Source organism: Lithobates pipiens, unplaced genomic scaffold (genome assembly GCF_037356315.1).
Source record: "Lithobates pipiens isolate NorthernLeopardFrog02 unplaced genomic scaffold, aLitPip1_a1.2 Scaffold_16, whole genome shotgun sequence".
Taxonomy (NCBI): Eukaryota; Metazoa; Chordata; class Amphibia; order Anura; family Ranidae; genus Lithobates; species Lithobates pipiens.
In genome coordinates, this window is record NW_027507748.1 from 460957339 (window position 1) to 460978799 (window position 21461).

General features: G+C 40.4%; 1 protein-coding gene across 1 annotated transcript in view; it reads right to left on the reverse strand.

The window, feature by feature from the left end:
- The window catches only part of COL4A2 (collagen type IV alpha 2 chain), a 269480-nt gene that overhangs the window by 43732 nt on the left and 204287 nt on the right, over positions 1–21461 (reverse strand). Inside the window, exons 25-33 of the mRNA XM_077482894.1 lie at positions 18003–18109; positions 16786–16969; positions 15674–15721; positions 12401–12487; positions 9861–9968; positions 5892–6113; positions 5333–5494; positions 3060–3230; positions 90–233 (exon numbers count right to left, since the gene is read on the reverse strand). Coding sequence (XP_077339020.1) covers positions 90–233; positions 3060–3230; positions 5333–5494; positions 5892–6113; positions 9861–9968; positions 12401–12487; positions 15674–15721; positions 16786–16969; positions 18003–18109 — 1233 coding nt within the window. The remainder of the gene's footprint in view (positions 1–89; positions 234–3059; positions 3231–5332; positions 5495–5891; positions 6114–9860; positions 9969–12400; positions 12488–15673; positions 15722–16785; positions 16970–18002; positions 18110–21461) is intronic.

Sequence of the window (21461 nt, forward strand, 5' to 3'; positions counted from 1 at the left end):
ACTGTAGCAATTCAGTGTTTTCAATCAATTTTAGTGGATTACAAGATAAAGAAAGCCAGTTACATAAACATAAGCTTAATTATTAATACCTTTGTGTCCTGATACTCCTAGATTTCCTCTTTCTCCTGGTAAGCCATAGTTGCCATACTGGCCCTTAGGACCATCTAAGGCAGGCTGTCCTTTCTCACCCTTCATTCCTTGGAAACCTGCCATTCCAGGAGAACCTTTCACTCCTATTTTAATTGTAATTGAAAAAAAAAAAGGTCATTACGCAGTCAAGGAAAGCTTATAGAAGAAGAAAATCTTAAGTCAAAATAGGACAGCATACAAATATAAGGAGACAACAAAGACAGGTTCCACACTCACCAACATTGATCAGGTTTATTGTTGTGCTCACAACAACAGGTAAAACTATGTCATACTACAGATGTTACATTCATCAGTTTTGTGCATTCTTGTGAAAGCCTGAATTTTTACCAGAAATGGATGATATGGTATATCTGCAGTGTTTTTTTTTTTCCCTTTGTTAGGTTCAAATATGGACCTTAAGCTCTGAGCACTGTTGTGGTTCCTTTCTGTAAGAAAAGAGCTTTCCTATATATGAGGTAGCGATGGTGCTCCAAGCATGTTGGTGTCTCTAATAACCATCCTCCCCACTCACAACTTCAGGTGCAGGCTTTGCAATGGTGTAGAAAATTGAAGAAAACAGCTGAAAACAGACAGGCTAATGCATTTCACATCAATATAGATGCTTAATCATAGCTATGATTAAGCATCTATATTGATGAGAAAAGCGTTAGCCTGTCTGTACCTTTCATCACCATAATGTAAGAGATTTTGGATCTTCTACACTGTTTTGCCATGAATAAAACGTGTTATTCGAAGTGTGGCCGTTCAGCTGTTTTCTTCAGCTTTCCTATAATGTAAGAATAAATCAAGATGTGAAATAAAGTTTTAGCCGGTAGGCTTGCTTGAGAACAAACGATTTTTAGAGGATCACAAATAGGAGCTCTGTGATATATGTGTGTTCACATGTTGTGTGTGGTCACGGTCCCAAAGTAGATGACAATTAGTTGGCTAAATACTTTGTATCATAAACGTGTGTCATTTTTTTTCCACAAAACATAGTTTTATCTTTTTCATTTCTTTTTTGCATCTTTTGTGCAGTTTATCTCTTCTTTCTCTCCACTTACTGTCTACATCCATATGCTTCAACATTATCTTACACCATCATGCTGGACCAGCTAACATAGTGAATCATGGATCATGCACAATGTATGACAATACAGGACCATTATACAGCTGTCATCCCTTGACAAATAGATGAAGAAGGACCTTCATGACACGATTGTCAGGTATTATTGTAATGAAAGAGCAGATTACAAAAGATGAAAACGACCTTTCAAATTACAATACCATGTTAAAGTTTATATGAATTTTTAGTGACCACATTTAGATCCACCACCTGGACTCTGGATTCAGTCCTTTCCTTGGACTGCACAGCCCTCTGCAGTTCTATTTGTTGAACACTGAATAGTATATCCAACAGTGTGGTGTAAGAGAACATGAATAATGGGCACTAAAAGGTATGTATAAAAAGTTTAAACATATACCATAATGTTGCTTACCTTTTTCAAAAGTAAACTGCAAATGTAATAATTTATGAATACAATTTTTGCTTAACAATAAACATTTAGCACACCCATGACACGGGGTCTACAGAGCATTAGGGGGTTTCTAAGAAGGGAGAACAGCAGAAGCTGTCTCCCTTTAGGCTCTGTCTAAATGAAAGTCCAGGAAGAACAGAGCAGGCAGGATTCACTCACCTAACACATACAGTTATGTGTGTACATTTTTTCACTGAGCTACTGAGCTCTCTAAACAGCAATAATTTTTTCAACACAGCAGCTACAAATGCATAGGTAAACATATAAAACAAAACCTAGAGCGCGACATGCTGCCATAAAATTACATTTCCTTATAGTTTTTTTCTAGTCCTGAACATGTAGACGGGGCCTGGCATTTGGTACCCGAAGTAGAGAGAATGCATACGGAGGCCAATGAATGCAGGAATGTGTATTAACACAAACGTTACGACAAGGTAATAACAGGATCTGTTTAACATGGTTGAGCCAAGCACAGCAGAACTTTACAGAAGGTCTTGCAAACACAGTCTCAGTATTCATAAAATAAGATCCATAAATAACCAAATATATAAATACAATTAATCACGTATAGATCTAGCAGTGCTGCTAGATCTATACGTGATTAATTATATGTATATATTTGTTTATTTATGGATCTTATTTTATGATTATTGTGATTTATTCGGGTAGGAATAAATGTAAAGTGTCTGCTAAATTGTATTAAAATTCCACAGCCCCCAGTAAACACACACGTTTTTAGTGTGTGAGCGCTTGTGTTTATACATTAAACTGGGCGGTTGTTCTTTGTTATAAACTTTAATACAGTCTCAGTATTACATAAGATTCTTTAAACAGCTTACGATGCCCGCAACATCTGATGGAGGAGGTGGCTGGATGGTGGTCTTTCAATAAGGCAACTGAAGATGAGAAGGGCTCCTAGTTGGCGACATAGGTGGGCAGTTACTACTCTGTCCCTTCTCCACTGAAACCTTTCCCTATGCTCGGCACACTGCCCCTATCTAGCGGGCTCCTGTCCCTTACCTAGCCATTTCGCAAAAGTGCATCAACTGCAGTGTGACAGTGATATTTATTACCACTGCCCACACTAAAGATGGCTGCCAAGGTCCTCCAGGGCAGCAGTGTCCAATCAGACAGCTGCTTTCCTGATGACACCTACGGAGGCCTCAGAGGAACAAGAGTTCCTCCTGTCCTCCACCCTCTTTGCATAGCGGTGACTGTCACTGTGCCACCCGTGCAAGGAGGCCATGCTACACCTGCCTATAAACATAATAAAAAAAATATTTCCAAACCACTATACTGAACCTCGTTTTGGTCATCTTCATTATTCTGACCAGGTTTTGCTTGCCCTCACACCTCTATGATTAACCAACAAAGGAACTGAGTTTTACTTACCCTTTACACCAGGGTGTCCACCCATACCAGTCAACCCTGGGAAACCTGGATCTCCAATTCTTCCTCTTATTCCAGTAATTCCCAATTCTCCTTCATCTCCAGCTTCACCTTTTATCCAAGGTTGTCCTGGGTTTCCTTGTTCTCCTATGTCACCTCGTGGTCCAGGAGAACCTGTGTTAAAATATAAAGGTAATTAAAGTATAGACAAAGTCTCTCTTTATACTAAATTTATGATTGTTTTATCGCTTTGCCTATACTTAGTGAATACCTCTTTTTCTTGCAGAGAACTTGTTTGCATATTATGGATATCATAAATACTGGCGTGTTCACATTTGCCATGTTTATATACTGTATATAGTACTTCAACCAAATTCAAAGAATATCTTCAGACAAAACTTTTTTTTTATTATTGTTGGATAGAGTAGGAAATAGTTGAAACACCTGTCAGCTGTTTTTTTTTTTTTTTTGCTGTCTGTGGCATAGAGATATTTCCTAATTGACCGTTCTTGTGATGTTTTATATGGTTGTATAAGTACATAAACACAATGATGCATTCATCTAATGCTGGCCATACGGCCATACGACCGAAATTCGGTCATTTCGCCAGTTCGTTCTTTTGTTGAGCCAGTTAATGGGCACAAAATCGATAATCGTTGGGATAATTTTGAACCAAAAAAACAAAGGACGTTTGGAAATTTTATGCTGAACGAACAATGAATTGAAAGGTTAAAGTGTTTCACGTCCGAACTGTTTGCACTAGGTATATTTAATTTTTTTTTTTTATTAATTTATGTCCACTGAGCGATTTATCGGTCATTACATGATGGCACTATCGTTTGCTTTAAAAAATGGATTCGGACAATTTTTCGCATAGTGTATGGCCAGCTTAAGTACTGATCAGCTTTGTGCCTTTGCCATCTGCTCATCAGTGCTCAGCAATGCAGCTCAGGTCTCTGCACTGCACACCTGCTCTAATTAAGAAAGTGTTCAGGAAGACTGCTAGACATTCAGGGCCAGTTTACACCATAGAAACGCAGCCTGGATGCTTTTCTGCATGCGCGTTTTTGATGTGTTCCAGTGTGTTTTTCTCCCCTCTTTTTTCTTAACTTCAGATAAGGACATGTGTGTTCCAGTGCGTTTTTGGTGTGTTCCTGGTGCCTTTTACCACATTCCAATACAGTCCAGTGCAGAAAAAATGCGATGGAACACACTAGAACTGCAAGCACTGGTGTGAACTATGCCATTGAAAACCATATAATCTACTTTCCATTTTTTGATGCAGAAAGAAAAACTCACTGGACTGCATGTGGTGTGACCTGGTCCTCAGTTGTTCCTGTGCCTGACCAACTACTGGTTAGGTTTATCCCCCTTTCACACTGAGGTGGATTTCAGGCATTTTAGCGCTAGAAATAGTGGCTGTAAAGCACATGAAAAACCACCTCCCATTCATTTCAATGCTGTGCGCTCATTTCAGCTGTGCGCTTGCAGGACGTTTTTTCCAAAAGTCCTGCAATCAGCATCTTTGGGGTGGTTTGGGCTCCCAAAACGCCCTGCCCATTGAAATGAATGGGCAGTGCTTCTAAAGCGCCTGAAAAGCTCGTTGGCAGAGCTGCAATACGGGCATTCTTAACCCCTTCTTCAGCCGCTAGCGGGGGGTTAAAAGTGCCCCGCTAGTGGCCAAAAAGCGCTGCTTAAAGAGGAAGTAAACCCTGATGGGTTCACTTCCTCTTTGATTCCCTGCAAAGGTAAAGCATAATGGACTACTATGCATCACATAGTAGTCCATTATGTGTCACATACCTGACACAGGAGCCAGCAAAGTCACCGATGTCCCCTTGTGTACGGAGCCTCCATCTTCTTGGTCGGTCTCGCTGCTCCGGCGCTGTCATTCGACGGAGCCACGATGACGTCACTCCCGGACATGTGCACGGGAGCCGCCACTCGCGGCATGTCGCCGTTAACAGAGGCACGTTCAGTGCGCCTGTGCGCCACCTGGCTGTGCAGGAGTGGGAAACCTGTTATCCCCAGCCCTTGCGGGGTAGTGCTACAATAAAGATCTCCCCCAACTGCACAGGACATATCTATGTTTCATACAATTAAAGGAACATCTATTTACACTGGATCACCACTTCCCATAGTTCAGATTTTAATAATGTCAGATATTTCAAAATCACCTAAAATGAGTCACAGCATTAGATGTTTTATGGCATTGGCAGTAGTAACACTTTTACAGGATTATATGTAAATCAAAAAACAGAGCACTGCACTCTTACCTGGAAGTCCGGAGAGACCCACTGTTCCTGGCTTCCCTGGTTTCCCAGGCATTCCTGGAAAACCACCATTCCCTGCTGGACCTGGTAATCCAGGAGTTCCAGGAATTCCAGGATCACCTGATATACCTTTCAGTCCTGGGGTCCCAGGTCTTCCATTGATACCTAGGATAAAAATAAATAGGAATATGACAAGATTAACAATAGCTGCTAAGTAACGTTTCCTCCAAACATATTCTGAGCACAATAATGGATTTTATTAAATAAAAATGATTTGTCCTTATTTTTAAGGACTATTCATTTTTATTCTGTTACAACTCCATCTAGTGGCCATAACGAGGTATTTTCCTGAATTCAGGAAAAAATCGTCATGGCCACTAGATAGAGCTGTATATCATAGAATTTTTTTATATTTAGCACAATATGGTCAGAATTTATCATGAATGGGGGGAATGTTTTTGACATTCATCCAATTTTTTTTTTTTATAAATAGATCCCTTGGTAAAAGAACAATTACAAAGATACAGAAAATGAAAAAATATACAGTATTAACAGTATGTACCTCGAAATCCTGGAAAGCCTGCGTCACCTTGTACACCTTTCGGGCCTGCAAAGCCAGGCCAGCCAACATCGCCTCGGGGTCCAGATGGAGCTCCCAGCACATCACCAGGGCTACCTTTTTTACCTTGATATCCCTGTGCACCTGGATTTCCTGATGGACCATGTTCTCCCTGTAAACCTGGTGTTCCAGGTTTACCACGATCTCCTCTTCGACCTGGGAATCCTGAAAACATGAAGAAGGTATATATGTCAATGCAGAAAGAAATGTATGAGCCCCATCTACTGTATGTACTAAATTCAATTGTACAATTCTAACTATAATAATTGAACCTAATAGGTCAGGTCTTTTTCTAAAGCTATGCTAACAGACAAACATCTAAAACTGTTAAATTGCATATATGGGAACTGTTTTATCTGGAAAAGGATTTGTAATTTTTTTTTTTAGCCAGTGAACCTCTAATACATAGCACAGACAAGTTTACGACCTTCCTGACAACTTCACTGTAGTTAAAGCTGAACTTTGAGAATTAGGCAAAAACTACCCTTGCATTGAATCCCCCTGTATTGCAAGGGTAACTTTATCTCCCCCTTAAAGTCAACAAGTATTTAACCCTTGCAGTGCAGGGGGCTCACTGCAAGGGTACATTTTACCTAATTCCAGGTGTTCAGCTTTAACCACTTTCAGACCGGACCAATTTGCTGGTCAAAGACCAGACCACTTTTTGCGATTCGGCACTGCGTCGCTTTAACTGACAATTGCGCGGTCGTGCGACGTGGCTCCCAAACAAAATTGACGTCCTTTTTTTCCCACAAATAGAGCTTTCTTTTGGTGGTATTTGATCACCTCTGCGGTTTTTATTTTTTGCGCTATAAACAAAAATAGAGCGACAATTTTGAAAAAAACGCATTATTTTTTACTTTTTGTTATAATAAATATCCCCCAAAAATATATAAAAAAACATTTTTTTCCCTCAATTTAGGCCGATACGTATTCTTCTACATTTTTTTTTTACTAGTAATGGCGGCGATCTGTGATTTTTATTGTGACTGCGACATTGTCGGGGACCCATCGGACATTTTTGACACATTTTTGGGACCATTGTCATTTATACAGTAATCACTGCTATATAAATGCAGTGATTCCTGTGTAAATGACACTGGCAGTGAAAGGGTTAACCAGTGGGTGGCAGTGTAGGGGTTAAGTGTTCCTAGGGGTGTGTTACTAACTGTGGGGGGGTTGGGCTTTCATTTAGTGTACACTGATCTCTGCTCCAATCACATGGAGCAGAGATCAGCGTCACTAGTTGCTAGGCAGAATGGGAAAATGTTGTTTATACAGCATTTCCTCCATTCGGCCGCTCCGTGAGACGATCGCGGGGATGCCCGCGGCGATCGAGTCCGCGGGTCCCGCGACCGGACTCACGGGGGTCCCGACCAGCGCGGGAGCGCGCCGCCGGCGCGCTCCCGATGGCACGGCGGCAATGAATATTGGACGTACATGTACGCCAATATGCCTGCCCGTGCCATGCTGTCGACGTACATCGTCGTGCGCTGGTCGGGAAGTGGTTAAGCAACACAGCCTGGTTATGAACCAAATCCAGTAGTGACTGGACAAAAAAAAGGAGATCCTGTACCCACTCCCCCCCGTGTAAAATTGTTCATAGAAAAGATCTACTTACCCAATCCTCTTCTCCTTCATATTGCTAGACCGTTCTCTGCAGTGTTTTCTCCCCCATGCTCTTAAAGTAGAACTATAGGCAAAACTTTTTTTTTCATTTTTGGATAAAGTAATGCAGGGTTATAACCACATGTAAAGTTTATTGTTGTCATATTTGTCCCAATGTGGAGATTTACTTTCACTTCCTTTACCATAGCCAAACAGGAAGTGAGACAAAATCCCTACAAATTAAGGGACTCTCTTGGGGACCCCAGGTCACCAGAACTAGTGTCCCCATTGGAATATCCCCCCAATTACTTTTCTGGGGATTTTCCTTTACTTTCACTTTCAATGATAATGGTAAACAGGACAAATAGAGAGGGTCAATCTCTCTAAAGGTTAGACAGACAGCAATAAAAACTGACAGGTGCTCTAATCCCTATCTACGCTATCCAAAACGAGAAAAAAAGTTTTGCCTTTAGTCATACTTTAAGGTCATGACATCATCAAAATCAATGGAAGGCCCACAGCCCTGCATTGGATGTAATGATGCCAAAGGACAGTCCACCGCTTAGGGGAGCGTCATCTGCTGGGGAGCAGAGGATCAAGTAAGGTAAAGTGCAAAAACGAAACAAGCACTGTGGGCCTACTCTCACTGCAAGTGATTGTAAAGGCTAAATGTTTTTTCTCCCCCATTCCACTAGCAGGGATCTCCAAGCTATGGCCCTCCAGCTGTTGCGGAACTACACTACCCATGAGGCATTGTAAAACTCTGACATTCACAGACATGACTAGGCATGATGGGAATGGGAAAAGAAGGGGTACGCCTGTCTTAAGGCTCCCCTTCCCTAATGGGATCATAGTGGTTGGGAAGTTTCAAGGTTCCCCATTGATTTTAAAATCAATGGGTGGCCTATGATAGGTCAGGAGAGGTCACATGTTAAGAACCTTCTGGAGGCTTGGGAAGGGTCAGCTGTGATAGGTGGAAAAAAGGTCAGCTGCCCCTTTGGAATCTTCTAGAAGCTGAATGAGCCCCTATTTAAAGGGAGAGCTGAGGAGAATTTTTGCCAGTCACCAGAGGATATCAAGGAGCTCGACATCCAGCACTGTTCAACCCCAAAATCTTCTATGGGGTTGGTAGAGGCATTGGTTCCTGTCTGTTTAGGTGGTATGAACTTTTAGTTGGTTTAGATAAAATTACTTTATGAAAAAAAAATGTACATAGTTTTGACACTGGCTGAAGGTTGGTTATTTAAATGTTTAGGCCTATAAGAATCAGGGATGGATATATGAAAATCCCCCCCTATATGCAAAGATATTGTTCATAGGGCACTATGAGAAGAGACAGTCACTCCTACATATAGCTCTACACCAGTTATTTTTACCGTGTTTACATTTTTTTCCTTTTATCTGTTATGAATAAAACTTTATATTTTATATGTTGGTTTAATATTTGAGTTGGCAGTAAAGTATTGTTCTATACTTAGGGATGTTGGCAACAACTTAGGCTTTACTTTGGTGAGATAATATATTGCTCAAATGTACACAAGGAAGACAGCATGCACTGGATTAATGTACACTTCAGAGCCGATTTATGGCTTGTTTCTTTTCTCTTCAGATGTAATTAGCGAAGATTAATTGTGTAATGAGAGAAATATGCACCGACCTTCTTCAGAAAATACTATTATACTCATCCTCGGGCTACAGTACCATATTTTCAGATTTTCTGATTAGGAGTTTCTCCACCCTCAATTGATGCCTGCTTGTGACTCGTTTAGGCCTCATTCACATGAGGATGTATGAATCCGTGCCCCGTGTAATGGCTGTTACCTGCATAGGGATGCACAAGTGTTCTGTGCATCCCCATGAGGGCATTTCCATTCATGTCAATTGGGACACAGCAGCTTCATGGACCCAGCTTTTGCTCCCTATCACATGCACATCGGGCTCCCAGGGAAAAGGAGTAAAAAATTACAGCGCTTGGCGGCACATGGGCAAATGTTGCTCTAGCATGAATGGCTGATCTGAGCACAACTTAAATATAGAGACTGATTTCCAGCCTTTACAAGTACTGGTCTTATATCAGACAGCAGCTGGTACTGGGTTGCCAGACCAGGGCGAAAGTCAAGTAACAATAATGTTAGTGATTGAAAGGAAGAAGGAACAATAAAAAGAATATCAAGATAAACATAAGATTTATAGAGATTATGACATAACAAAAGAAAAAAAACTAGACACAGGAAAATGACCTGTATATTGCATTACCTTTCAAGGTAAATTAAATTTTCCAGTAATAAGTGAATAAACAATTACCTGGTGGACCAGGCAAGCTATCAGGTCCAGTGTCACCTCTGACTCCTTTAAATCCATGGGTTCCATCTGTACCTGACTGACCTATATTACCTTTTACGCCTCTTACACCTAATGTAACAAAAACACAACAGAAATTAATGTAGTTAGATAACAGGATAAGTTACTGAAAAATAATTTTCAATTTTTACGTAAAAACATAAATTGTGTTCACACAAATCAACTGTTGTTTTTTTTAAATTTTAACTAGACTGTCCATGATTGGTTATTCAAAGTGAACATAATTTCACCTTGCTGAATACACATTTACAAAATGTTCATTTTGTATGAATTTTAGAACTTTAATAATACATTAGGTGGCCAGCAAAAAATTGAAGTCATGTATAAAGCTAGGGCACCTAAAAGTTCCTGCACGTACCTGCAATGGCCCCCAAAACATTACCCCTACAGTACAATCCCACATTGTTCTGGCAGGCAAAGCTACAAAACTTTCTGACAGTGTTGACACTTGCTTCTGCCTTTCTGTCTTGTGCACATACCTTTCAACCATTAAGATGTCACAACATAGTAATGGACCAATAAGAACAGAAGAGGGGAAGGAGTTTGGCTGCTGCAAGTATGAACCTCCAGGTAGCATCTTTAGCATCTCTTTAAGTTAAATACATAATGAATTACATTTAAAGATTTTAGTCCCTTGTGATACAGCGTATGTAGTCTACCCACTGAAATGCCCTTGTGGTTTACAATACATTGGCGAAATGACATAGTGCTTAAAGGACCACATTTTAGCATACTGTATATGTCATCTACAAGGTTAAATATGAAGGAAGTTCCACTTTGTTGAGATACCTAGAGTCAGCTGAGATTTCAGGTATTGAAATATATCCCAATATCCAGGAGAGGTGATGACAGAATTTTGTGGCTGTGAGTCCTCTGAAATAGACTTGTTTCAGGGCTCATTCTCTAAACACTCTGTTCTAGTGTGTAGGCAGCTGTCAGTTTTTGAAAGCAGTTAGGCGTGGTGAAGGAGGCGGTGTGATGTACGATTCAATGCATCTCACTGTTTTACTTTTTTTAAACTGATTTGAAATGCACTAAGTGACACTTAATTCACGTTTCTGCAGAGCTGCTTAGTTGTAAGGTGATATGCAGTGCTCTTCGTGTGCATTGCAGTAAAATGCTATATATCTGATTTCACCACAGCTCATCCCACCACGTTGCAGTGTGAACATGGAACATAGAAAACAATTATTTTCAATGTGCCATAGTGGCATCTGGCATTTATCCAGTGTGAATAAATGTCAGTCACTGCACTATGTGTGAATGAGACATTAAACTGTATATTCAAAGAGTTTGAATTGTGAAAGATCTACTGATGGCACTGGGAGAAACAAGCTTGTGTATGTGCTGAAGCCAAATAAATATTCATACAGAAAAAGGAGGTGTGCTGTAGTGTTAATGATCACATGAATATTGGACTGCAAGGACTAGATATTCTAAACAAAGCAATGTAAGGGGTGGTGCTGGACTAATTTTCTTTATTGCATACTGTAGAGATATGTGTGTGCGTGTGTATATATATATAGAATAAGGGATATATAAAGGCCCAACCAAACGAAATCCCACCTCAGCGCCAATTCTGACCTCAAAACAAATGAACAGACAGAGCAGATACCTGATAATACAATAACCTTTTGGTATAGTAATATAAAAAAAGGTAATATACAGTTGCTGTTTAAAACGTCAAAACGTATAAAATCTCAAAGGGTTAGTAAAAAATATAAACGCAGTGAAAATGCTGAGAATAAAAAATCTGAGATTAGTCCAATCATGAAAATCCTCAATAATGTCCCATCCACCTTAAAATCGAAATTGGATGTATAGTGAAGTGATATACAGTTCATATGAAGAGTTGGTAAAGACTAGAAAACACAGGGTTAATACCGTAAGGGTGCACCTGTCACCAGATATGCAATTCACTACATGCTGCACACTCCCTCTGGGGGGCAAACTCACCAGAAAAAACTGGGTAAGGAGGCACTTGCTGACCATTAGCTGTCTCTTATTTCCTCATCCTCATCATAGATCACCAGGTGTGCAGGGGAAAATACTTTTCTCATCAAGTAGATATCCAATATATATATATATATATATATATATATATATATATATATATATATATATATATATATATATATTGGATATCTACTTGATGAGAAATATATATATATATATATTGGATATCTACTTGATGAGAAAAGTATTTTCCCCTGCACACCTGGTGTGTCTATGTATATATGTGTCTATATATATATATATATATATATATATATATATATATATATATATATATTTGACTGTGCTACAATGTAGCATTGTTATTGTTGGTGGCAAGGATAGCAATAAATGTATTGAGGAAAGCACATATCTATGTTGGTATTGTTACCAATGTCTTGGGTTTGATTTTATATTTTTACCTAGGCTTCCCCATTAATGAATGAACCAAAGTCTTTTTTCCATGTAATGCAGTAAAACATTCCTACCGTTAAAGCCTGGTAATCCTGGAGGGCCTCTTGTTCCTGCCGGAGCTGGTGGTGGAGTTAATGTGCACCCACGGCCTGGAAATATAGCTGTAAAGATATTTATTAGTGATATTTGTGGTCGAAATTTGATAAAATAAGCTCCTGCAGATGTTAATAACTATGTACTTTATACACTCAGTAATACAGAAATTGGAAGTAAACAATATATTTTACTATGTTATATCATATCTGCCCATACATTCTTTGTTACATAAGAGTTTAACATCTGTTGCTACTGAAGGAATAGCAGATTTATATTAACCTTTGTGAATTAAAAAGTGAGCATACAATATCAAAGTGGGATATTGGTGAATTGCAACACTTTAAAAACTATTATACACAGACATCAGACTAATAGATGTACAGTATATCTGTGAATAGTGTGTAGCGGATGACATTTTGGACAAAGTGTCATTCATGTGTAAATTTAGTTTTTGCCTCAGAACAGTAGTGGGGTTCCGAGGGTTAATTATGTAGGCGCAGTAACTGAGGGAGGATTCAAGGTGTCCGGGTGTGCTCTCGGCTTGGAGGGGCACCACAGCTCGTGGTTGTTGGAGCCCCTGAGACTTTTTATAAGCGAGCGGCAACAGAGTATGGACTTGATCTCTCCTGTGTTGGGTGAAGTCATAGACATTGTGAAAGAAGTGACATAAGGAAAATGTTCGGGACCATTCTAAGGTCTCAGAGTCACCGCTTTTAGCCCACCGTGCTCTGTTTATTGAGAGACTTGTAGTTACAGCGGCTCTGATCACTAGGTGGCGTCAGTCGGCAGGAAAAGAGTGGTAATAGGCAATTACTTTTTTTTTCTCTTACAAGCAATTAGAACATGTTAGAGAGATATTTCATGTGGCTATGAAGGAGGAAGTTCCGTTGTATTAACAATGGAATTTCGCCCTTCAAGGCGAAATGTATAGTGTACAGTGTTGTCTTTTGTATTATGTTCTCTTTCAGGATGCACCGAGATCGACTGTCAAGTTCACCGGAGACTGGGTGGGTTTAGTCAGTCAGCTGGGTGGTATGTGTACAGCATTGAATATGTCATTGTGAAAAACGTTAATGTTTGAGTATGTTTTCCCTTCCCCAACACCAAAGAAAACAACTCAGGCACTGCATAGTTTTTTTGATAGGATCTTTACCCTAGTTGTTACTTAGACGATGGGGACATCGTCTAAATAACTGGGGGGGGGGGGGGGGGGGGTGTAGCGGATGACATTTTGGACAAAGTGTCATTCACATGGAAATTTAGTTTTTGTCTCAGAACAGTAGTGGGATTCTGAGGGTTAATTATGTAGGTTAACCTTGACATCAGTTTGACTGGGCTGTGCTAGAAGTTCTGCTTGGTCATGTGAACAGTGAGTTGCACATGACAAGCCAGAACCAAGGCTGGTTGGACGTTTTGGGTATCAGCCTTCTCGGAACCAATCGGTGGGTGTGCCGGGCCCCACTGAGGAGTCTGGGATGGGATACTTAAGATGTTGAGGTCACGTGTTCAGTAGAGGAGTTTGTGAGGCCCGTGTGGTCTGTTCTTGTTTCCAGGACCGGTGTAGCCCCGCGAGGGGTCCTGGTCACGGGGTGTTTTGACATCCCGCAACATGCTTCTGTTGGTTACCCCCAATAGACCCGCCTGGTCTGGGGTAGGGATCCGTCTGTTCCCGAGTCTCAGAACCGGCTGGTCCGAGGTGCAGTAACTGAGGGAGGATTCAAGGTGTCCGGGTGTGCTCTCGGCTTGGAGGGGCACCCCAGCTCATGAAAGTGAACGGGGGAGGACTCTTCGGAGGAGGGCCAACAAGCAGCACCCTAAGAAGTGCCTGGTTACTGAGTTGGGAAGGACATTGATGAATCCACACCTTTTTCAGTACTATCAAGGAGACCGAGAATGTTCCAGGTACCGAGGAAAAAGGTTCCTGTTCACTTCCAGTTATAACTTGTACACGTTCAGAGGATTTGACAAGTTTTGAATCAACGTGCTGACTGCCATGATCTCTGGCTAGAGATCTGTTTAGCCTTGAAGTGCTCAGCTGTGAGTGGCTACTCTCTGGGTGGTATTAGAGACTTTGTTATGCCTGCAGTTCAAAGTGCCTGAGTTCTTCCCCCTTGCCCTCTGTTCCTATATGAGACTATGTTATTGGATGTTACCCCTGCAAAATAAAACCTTTCAAAAGGACTTTATTGGTGTCAGCGTCCAGGTCATTGGGTATCAACCCTGGGAACCCCTAGACGTGGAAGAACCAGCCAAGCGGAGGTACCTGGTAAGCCCAATAAGTCAAGGCCACCCTACAAAGGGTCATGGCCGCTACAAGTGTATTGTTCTTTATGCAAACACCATCATGTATGAAAAATTAGGATTATGCACCAAGTTTATTTTTGTGTTTATTCAGCTACTTTGTACTTGTTGTTGTGTATCTTTCGGTGTGTGAAACTCCCAGCACAAAGGTAGCCATGGACACAAGAGAGTGGTAATCAAAGCTTTAAAAAAACAAAAACGTTGAAAAAAATACTAGGCTTGTATAGGTTATATAATTATAGAAACAATGTCGTGCATAAAAGAAGCAAGTGGCTTTTTTATTTATTTATTTATTAGATAACTGTGGTGTTTTGGCATGAGAGACTTGGTATATAAGGGGATCTTGCTCGTTGCTCAAGGTCCGCTTTAATATTATAGCTAAAATTGATACATACAACATTTCAACCGCAAAAAATGACCATAAAACATTTCCAGGTGAATTTCATTACAAAATTATGCATGGACGTATTTCTTTTTTGAAATGGAGAACAGTTTGAGTCTTGCTGAGTTAATATCCCTAAAACATTAGGGCTCCGAAGTGAAAGGGCTGCATGTGGCTCAGAAACACTAGTTTGACATGCTTATGTATGACCATCAGAATTTTGTTACTTGCTCCTCAGGTATTATTTCTCCTCACTATTGATTCACTGTGGCATCATTCTGTATTTATTTCAAAAAGTCTTTTACTTCCCTGCTGTACTGAGCTCAATAAAATTTCAACTGGTTGTCTAATATAGAGCTGCAGTTCTCATGCTATTTTGTCAGTTGAACCATACTGTATCTTTTTTTTTATCAAATCAGTAAATGAAACCTAAACACTAATATGCTACATTGCTACATGTTTTATTATTTCATAACTACCTTGCTGGAAGTGTTACGTAACTGAAAAGAATTATAAGCTATTTGGTGACTGGCTCATCATTTTACAATTTATGAAAAGGTCATCTTACGTCTTTGGCCTACTTCATTGTCTTCTCCGGGCTCCTTAAAGCAGTCGCCTGTGATTAAAAAATTGAATGATCTTTGTGAAGCAACAGTTGGTGAAAAACACCCAGATGACATTTCAAAAGTTATTACTGTAACAATATCTTGTTTTTCCTAGTAAAAAAAAAAAAAAATCATTTCTTTTTTATTTAAAATAAAAACACAGATTCTCAGGATTTGTGTTTTTTTACATGCATCCAATAAATCTTTAATGCAATGCTTAAAATTGTATTGTGAGGCTTAGAAAAAAAGCAAAGTATTGTAGGAAAGTCAGAAATGGTCAGAACTCCTAATCTACACCTTTGTTTTTTGGTCCGCTTCAGAAAATATTACTTGTATACCACTACTGCACTACCACTTGTTTCCAGCAGATGGTGTGTCACAGACCAGATCACAAAACATGCATAACCCCTTTCAAGCTTACATTATTAAACATACCATTTGATAATAGTATATTGTATACAGATAGAATTTTTTTTTTTTAACTAATCCTCATACAAAATGAATAAGTAAAAAGCAGGATACTACAATACAATGAAAAAAGAGTCAAGCAAGTGAGTGTATTTAGATGTGCAGAATAGACAGCAGTGCTGAGCAATGAGTCTACAAATTAGGTTCTTATAGCAGTATGCTAAGACTGCATTCTTGGGAACCAGCTGGTATATGATGCAGTACCCAAGGTTTTTCAGCTAGACTATTGTCTAGGCCCTGAGACGTGCCTTCTTTATCATAGAGCCAGATGCATCCTAAATATAAATGGGAATACCGATATGCTTTAACCTAGACAGGCTTCAAAGATAAACTGTGCAGGGGTGAAGTTCATACACATTAAAGTGGTTCTAAACTCAAATGTTTTTTTTCCCTTAATGCATTCCCTGCATTAGGTTAAAAAACCAAGGGCTCCTGCTGCTGTCAGTTAAATCTTGTGAGGAGGGAGTGGCTAAGGCGTGCTGTCTATGGGTGCATTCCCCTCGTTTATATACCGGCTTATGCACATTGGTCACATAATAAAAAGGTAACATACCAGTGCAGTTTCAGAAAGTACATGAACCCTGAATTTTGGGGTTATATTTCTTACCTGGTAAACCTTGAAGTCCTGGGATTCCTGGTGCTCCATCTCTCCCTGGCTGTCCAGGAGCCCCACGTGCACCCTTTGGCCCTGGAAATCCTACACCTGGTAACCCAGGCACACCTGGAGCTCCTTCAAGACCTGGAAAACCTGCAGATCCAGGCTCTCCTATTAGTCCTTTTGGAGCATCACCCTATAACAAAAATCACATATGTTACATTAACCTTGCTACACATAGAATTGTTTATTATCCCCTTCATGACTTACAGCTATTTCATGCCTCCATTTTGCATTGTGTAGACTCAATTGCTATTCATTTTTTTTGGTAGCAAAAAAAAAATTTTTATGCAGGGAAATATTGTGAAATAGAACAATACAATTTCTTCCTTTTCCAGAATCTTGTAAACAGCAATTTCTAATGCCCAGATACAGCAATTGAATCCTTATTGATGCTGATACCAATATACACACATGGTATTGCACATTTTTCTGTGTTTTATTTGGTCTCATATGTTCATTTGCAAACCAAATTTACATGCTCAAAAAGGATCTACACTGCAAAATCACATTAATCTTTTACATTACTAGCATTACTAGATAACCAATTTTAATTAGACTTATTTAAATTCATGTACCAACTATTTTCGTGTAAATGTATATTTGAAATAAGAAAAATGCAGTTTTGTCTACAGCTGTTTTTGAGTGATATTTTTTCTTTTGAGTTGTTTGATTATACAAATTCATCTAAACTCACTCTTGAACACAATGACCAGAAAAATAATTGCCATGTAAAATAAGGACCTTGCATGTGTATTATGCATTGTCACATGATATGTCCACCCTTTGTCAGAGCACTCTCATTATGGAAGTCAATTTGTCTCTCAGTGTGACGTCCAGGACCAAGGTTTCTAGAAACAATTCAATCTTGGTAGTGGGTGTAGTGCTACCCTATGAAGCAGCCGCTAAAATTCAGGCCTTTCCCCCCACATAGCACCAACAGCCAGGCAACAAGAATGTTTCACACACTACACTTGGAAAGTTTCAGCAGGCAGCCTGAAAATATCACTGACATAACCTGCCTGTCATTTTTCTAATTCTGGTGTATTAGCTTTGTGACTAAACTCCTGTTTCTCTTTGATAAAAGGTTGCCAATGCAGTAAAAGTACAGGTCCACATGAATGCACATATTACATTATTTTCATTTTTGATCAGATAAATATACTTACAGGAGGACCTGGGGAGCCAGGAATACCATATAATCCATCCTTCCCTGGAAATCCTTCAAATCCTTCAGCACCTAGGGTGCCAGGGGTTCCTTGCTCACCTTTTGCACCTTTAAATACAATAGTCAGTGGTTATTTATTAAAATGTAGTTTGTAATGGGGTTATGAATTTCCTTTTTAAACTAAAAAAATATGATACGTTCCTTTTGTAGGGGTTGAGATAAGCGGAATACACAATTAACTTGTTAGTTTAGCCAATGTTGATTGTTAGTGTAAAGCAATGGGTTTCTAGTGGACTATAAGAACCAGCCTAATTCTTTCAACATAACATAACTCTCTGCACTGACTTGAGATCTCAGGGCTTGCTTATCCTGCATGCATTGCCATGCATTTTGCTTTGTTTTCAAATGCGAAAAAATGCACAGACAAGATCAAATTTGTTGTTTTTAATAGGACTTGCACACACCATAGAACCTGTTTACTTCAGTGCATTAAATTTAGAAAAGGTACTGCATACGTAAATTAAAGTGTTCAAATAATAAAAACCCTTAGCACAATGCAACAAACATCACACATTCTGGTGTGAACCCAGCCTAAGAGAAGGAGACAGAGATGCAAAACACTACACATATTCTGATCATATTCAGATCCCACTTCAGCTTATCCATTCTTGGTTTTTGTCTCCAGAGACTGCAATCATTCAGCTTCCCATTTCTCTCCATATGAATCTGCACTGCAATGAATCCGCCAGACTGCACCTTGTTGTAGAGCAGCGGCTGGTGTATTAGCCCTTAAAGGTACCCGGGGAACTACATTTCAGAGTCTTACTTTAGGAAGTGCATTCAGTAATTAAAAAAAGAAAATGATGAAGGAGCAGTGCACTCCAAAATTTTGTGGTCCTACAGCAGGGGTGACCAACCTTTTGAGGAGCGAGGAGGGCCACTTTATTGACTTCGGTAACCAGTCGTGAGCCACAATGAGTGAAGCGGGCAGATGACAGGTCTGCATATGCAGTGCAGACATGGACACAGCCCGCTCTACCCTATGGGCCCTCTGATCTGATCAGCCCAGACAGAAGGGGACTGATTCACTGCTGTTTTTTTAAGTGGATCGGATTGGAGATAGGCAGGTTCAAATGGACACAAGTCCATGTACATCTGCCGCTCTATAGAGGTGAATGGAGGATCTGATTGGGTTCAATTGAAAAACAGACAGATGGACCCAAACAGGCCAATCGTGTGAAAGGGGACTAAAGATGTGATGCGGTTTACCTGCACCTTAATTGACCTCAATCTCCACTCCTTCCTCAGGATACTGTTGGTGGGTATTTCCGGCTGGTTCCTAACCCACTATCCCCATGCATCAGTGTGACAGGGGCCAGCACAGGAGGAGAGTACATTTGGTATCACTCCACCTGTGACAGGAAACAGTGCCATACAGGAAGCATTGGCTCTGCTCTCTCTAGCGCTGGCTTAATTTTTCATACTGATACTCAGGGATGGCGGGTTTAGAACCCGCGATCTGGGCTTGCCGACTTGCCATCCGAAAGCAAGAGGTGGTCACATAGCGCGCCATGGGCCACATGTAACCCACGGCCAGCGGTTGGGGACCCCTGCCCTAAAGCCTTCGTTTGCACGTGTGCTTGATTTCAACTTTTAAAGATCTATAAAAAGGAGGATGGTTTTATGTTATAGAGCATTACTGCCTAAAGTAAGGATAACAGGATGTTAACCCAAAGACTGACAACCTTAGGGGGTCTATAAACAATGGAATGGGTTTCAATAGCTACAGTGGTGTGAAAAAGTGTTTGCCCCCTTCCTCATTTCCTGTTCCTTTGCATGTTTGTCACACTTAAGTGTTTCGGAACATCAAACCAATTCAAACAATAGTCAAGGACAACACAAGTAAACACAAAATGCAATTTGTAAATGAAGGTGTTTATTATTAAAGGTGAAAAAAAATCCAAACCATCATGGCCCTGTGTGAAAAAGTGATTGCCCCCCTTGTTAAAACATACTATAACTGTGGTTGTCCACACCTGAGTTCAATTTCTCTAGCCACACCCAGGCCTGATTATTGCCACACCTGTTCACAATTAAGGCATCACTTAAATAGGAGCTGCTTGACACAGTAAGGTCCACCAGAAGATCCTTAAAAGCTACACATCATGCCGAGACCCAAAGAAATTCAGGAACAATTGAGAAAGAAAGTAATTGAGATCTATCAGTCTGGAAAGGGTTATAAAGCCATTTCCAAAGCTTTGGGAATCCAGCGAACCACAGTGAGAGCCATTATCCACAAATGGCGAAGACATGGAACAGTGGTGAACCTTCCCAGGAGTGGCCGGCCGCCCAAAATTACCCCAAGAGCGCAGCGACGACTCATCCAAGAGGTCACAAAAGACCCCACAACAATGTCCAAGGAACTGCAGGCCTCACTTGCCTCAGTTAAGGTCAGCGTTCATGCCTCCACCATCAGGAAAAGACTGGGCAAAAATGGCCTGCATGGTAGAGTTCCAAGGAGAAAACCACTGCTGAGCAAAAAGAACATCAAAGCTCGTCTCAATTTCTCCACAACACATCTTGATGATCCCCAAGACTTTTGGGACAACATTCTGTGGACCGATGAGACAAAAGTGGAACTCTTTGGAAGGTGTGTGTCCAAGTATATCTGGCGTAGAAGGAACACTGCATTTCATAAAAAGAACATTATACCAACAGTAAAATATGGTGGTGGTAGTGTGATGGTCTGGGGCTGTTTTGCTGCTTCAGGACCTGGAAGACTTGCCGTGATAAAAGGAACTATGAATTCTGCTGTCTACCAAGAGATCATGAAGGAGAATGTCCGACCATCTGTTCGTGTACTCAAGCTGAAACGAACTTGGGTTCTGCAGCAGGACAATGATCCTAAACACACCAGCAAGTCCACCACCGAATTGCTGAAGAAAAACAAAATGAAGACTTTGGAGTGGCCTAGCCAAAGTCCTGACCTGAATCCTATTGAGATGTTGTGGTATGACCTTAAAAAGGCCGTTCATGCTCGAAAACCCTCTAATGTAACTGAATTAGGACAATTCTGCAAAGATGAGTGGGCCAAAATTCCTCCAGGACGCTGTAAAAGCCTCATTGCACGTTATCGCAAACGCTTGGTTGCAGTTGTTGCTGCTAAGGGTGGCCCAACCAGTTATTAGGTTTAGGGGGCAATCACTTTTTCACACAGGGCCATGATGGTTTTGATTTTTTTTCACCTTTAATAATAACACCTTCATTTACAAATTGCATTTTGTGTTTACTTGTGTTGTCCTTGACTATTGTTTAAATTGGTTTGATGTTCCGAAACACTTAAGTGTGACAAACATGCAAAGGAACAGGAAATGAGGAAGGGGGCAAACACTTTTTCACACCACTGTAGAACATATTTATGGCCCCTAGAAATTTATAGTATGATCCTTTTTAACTGCAA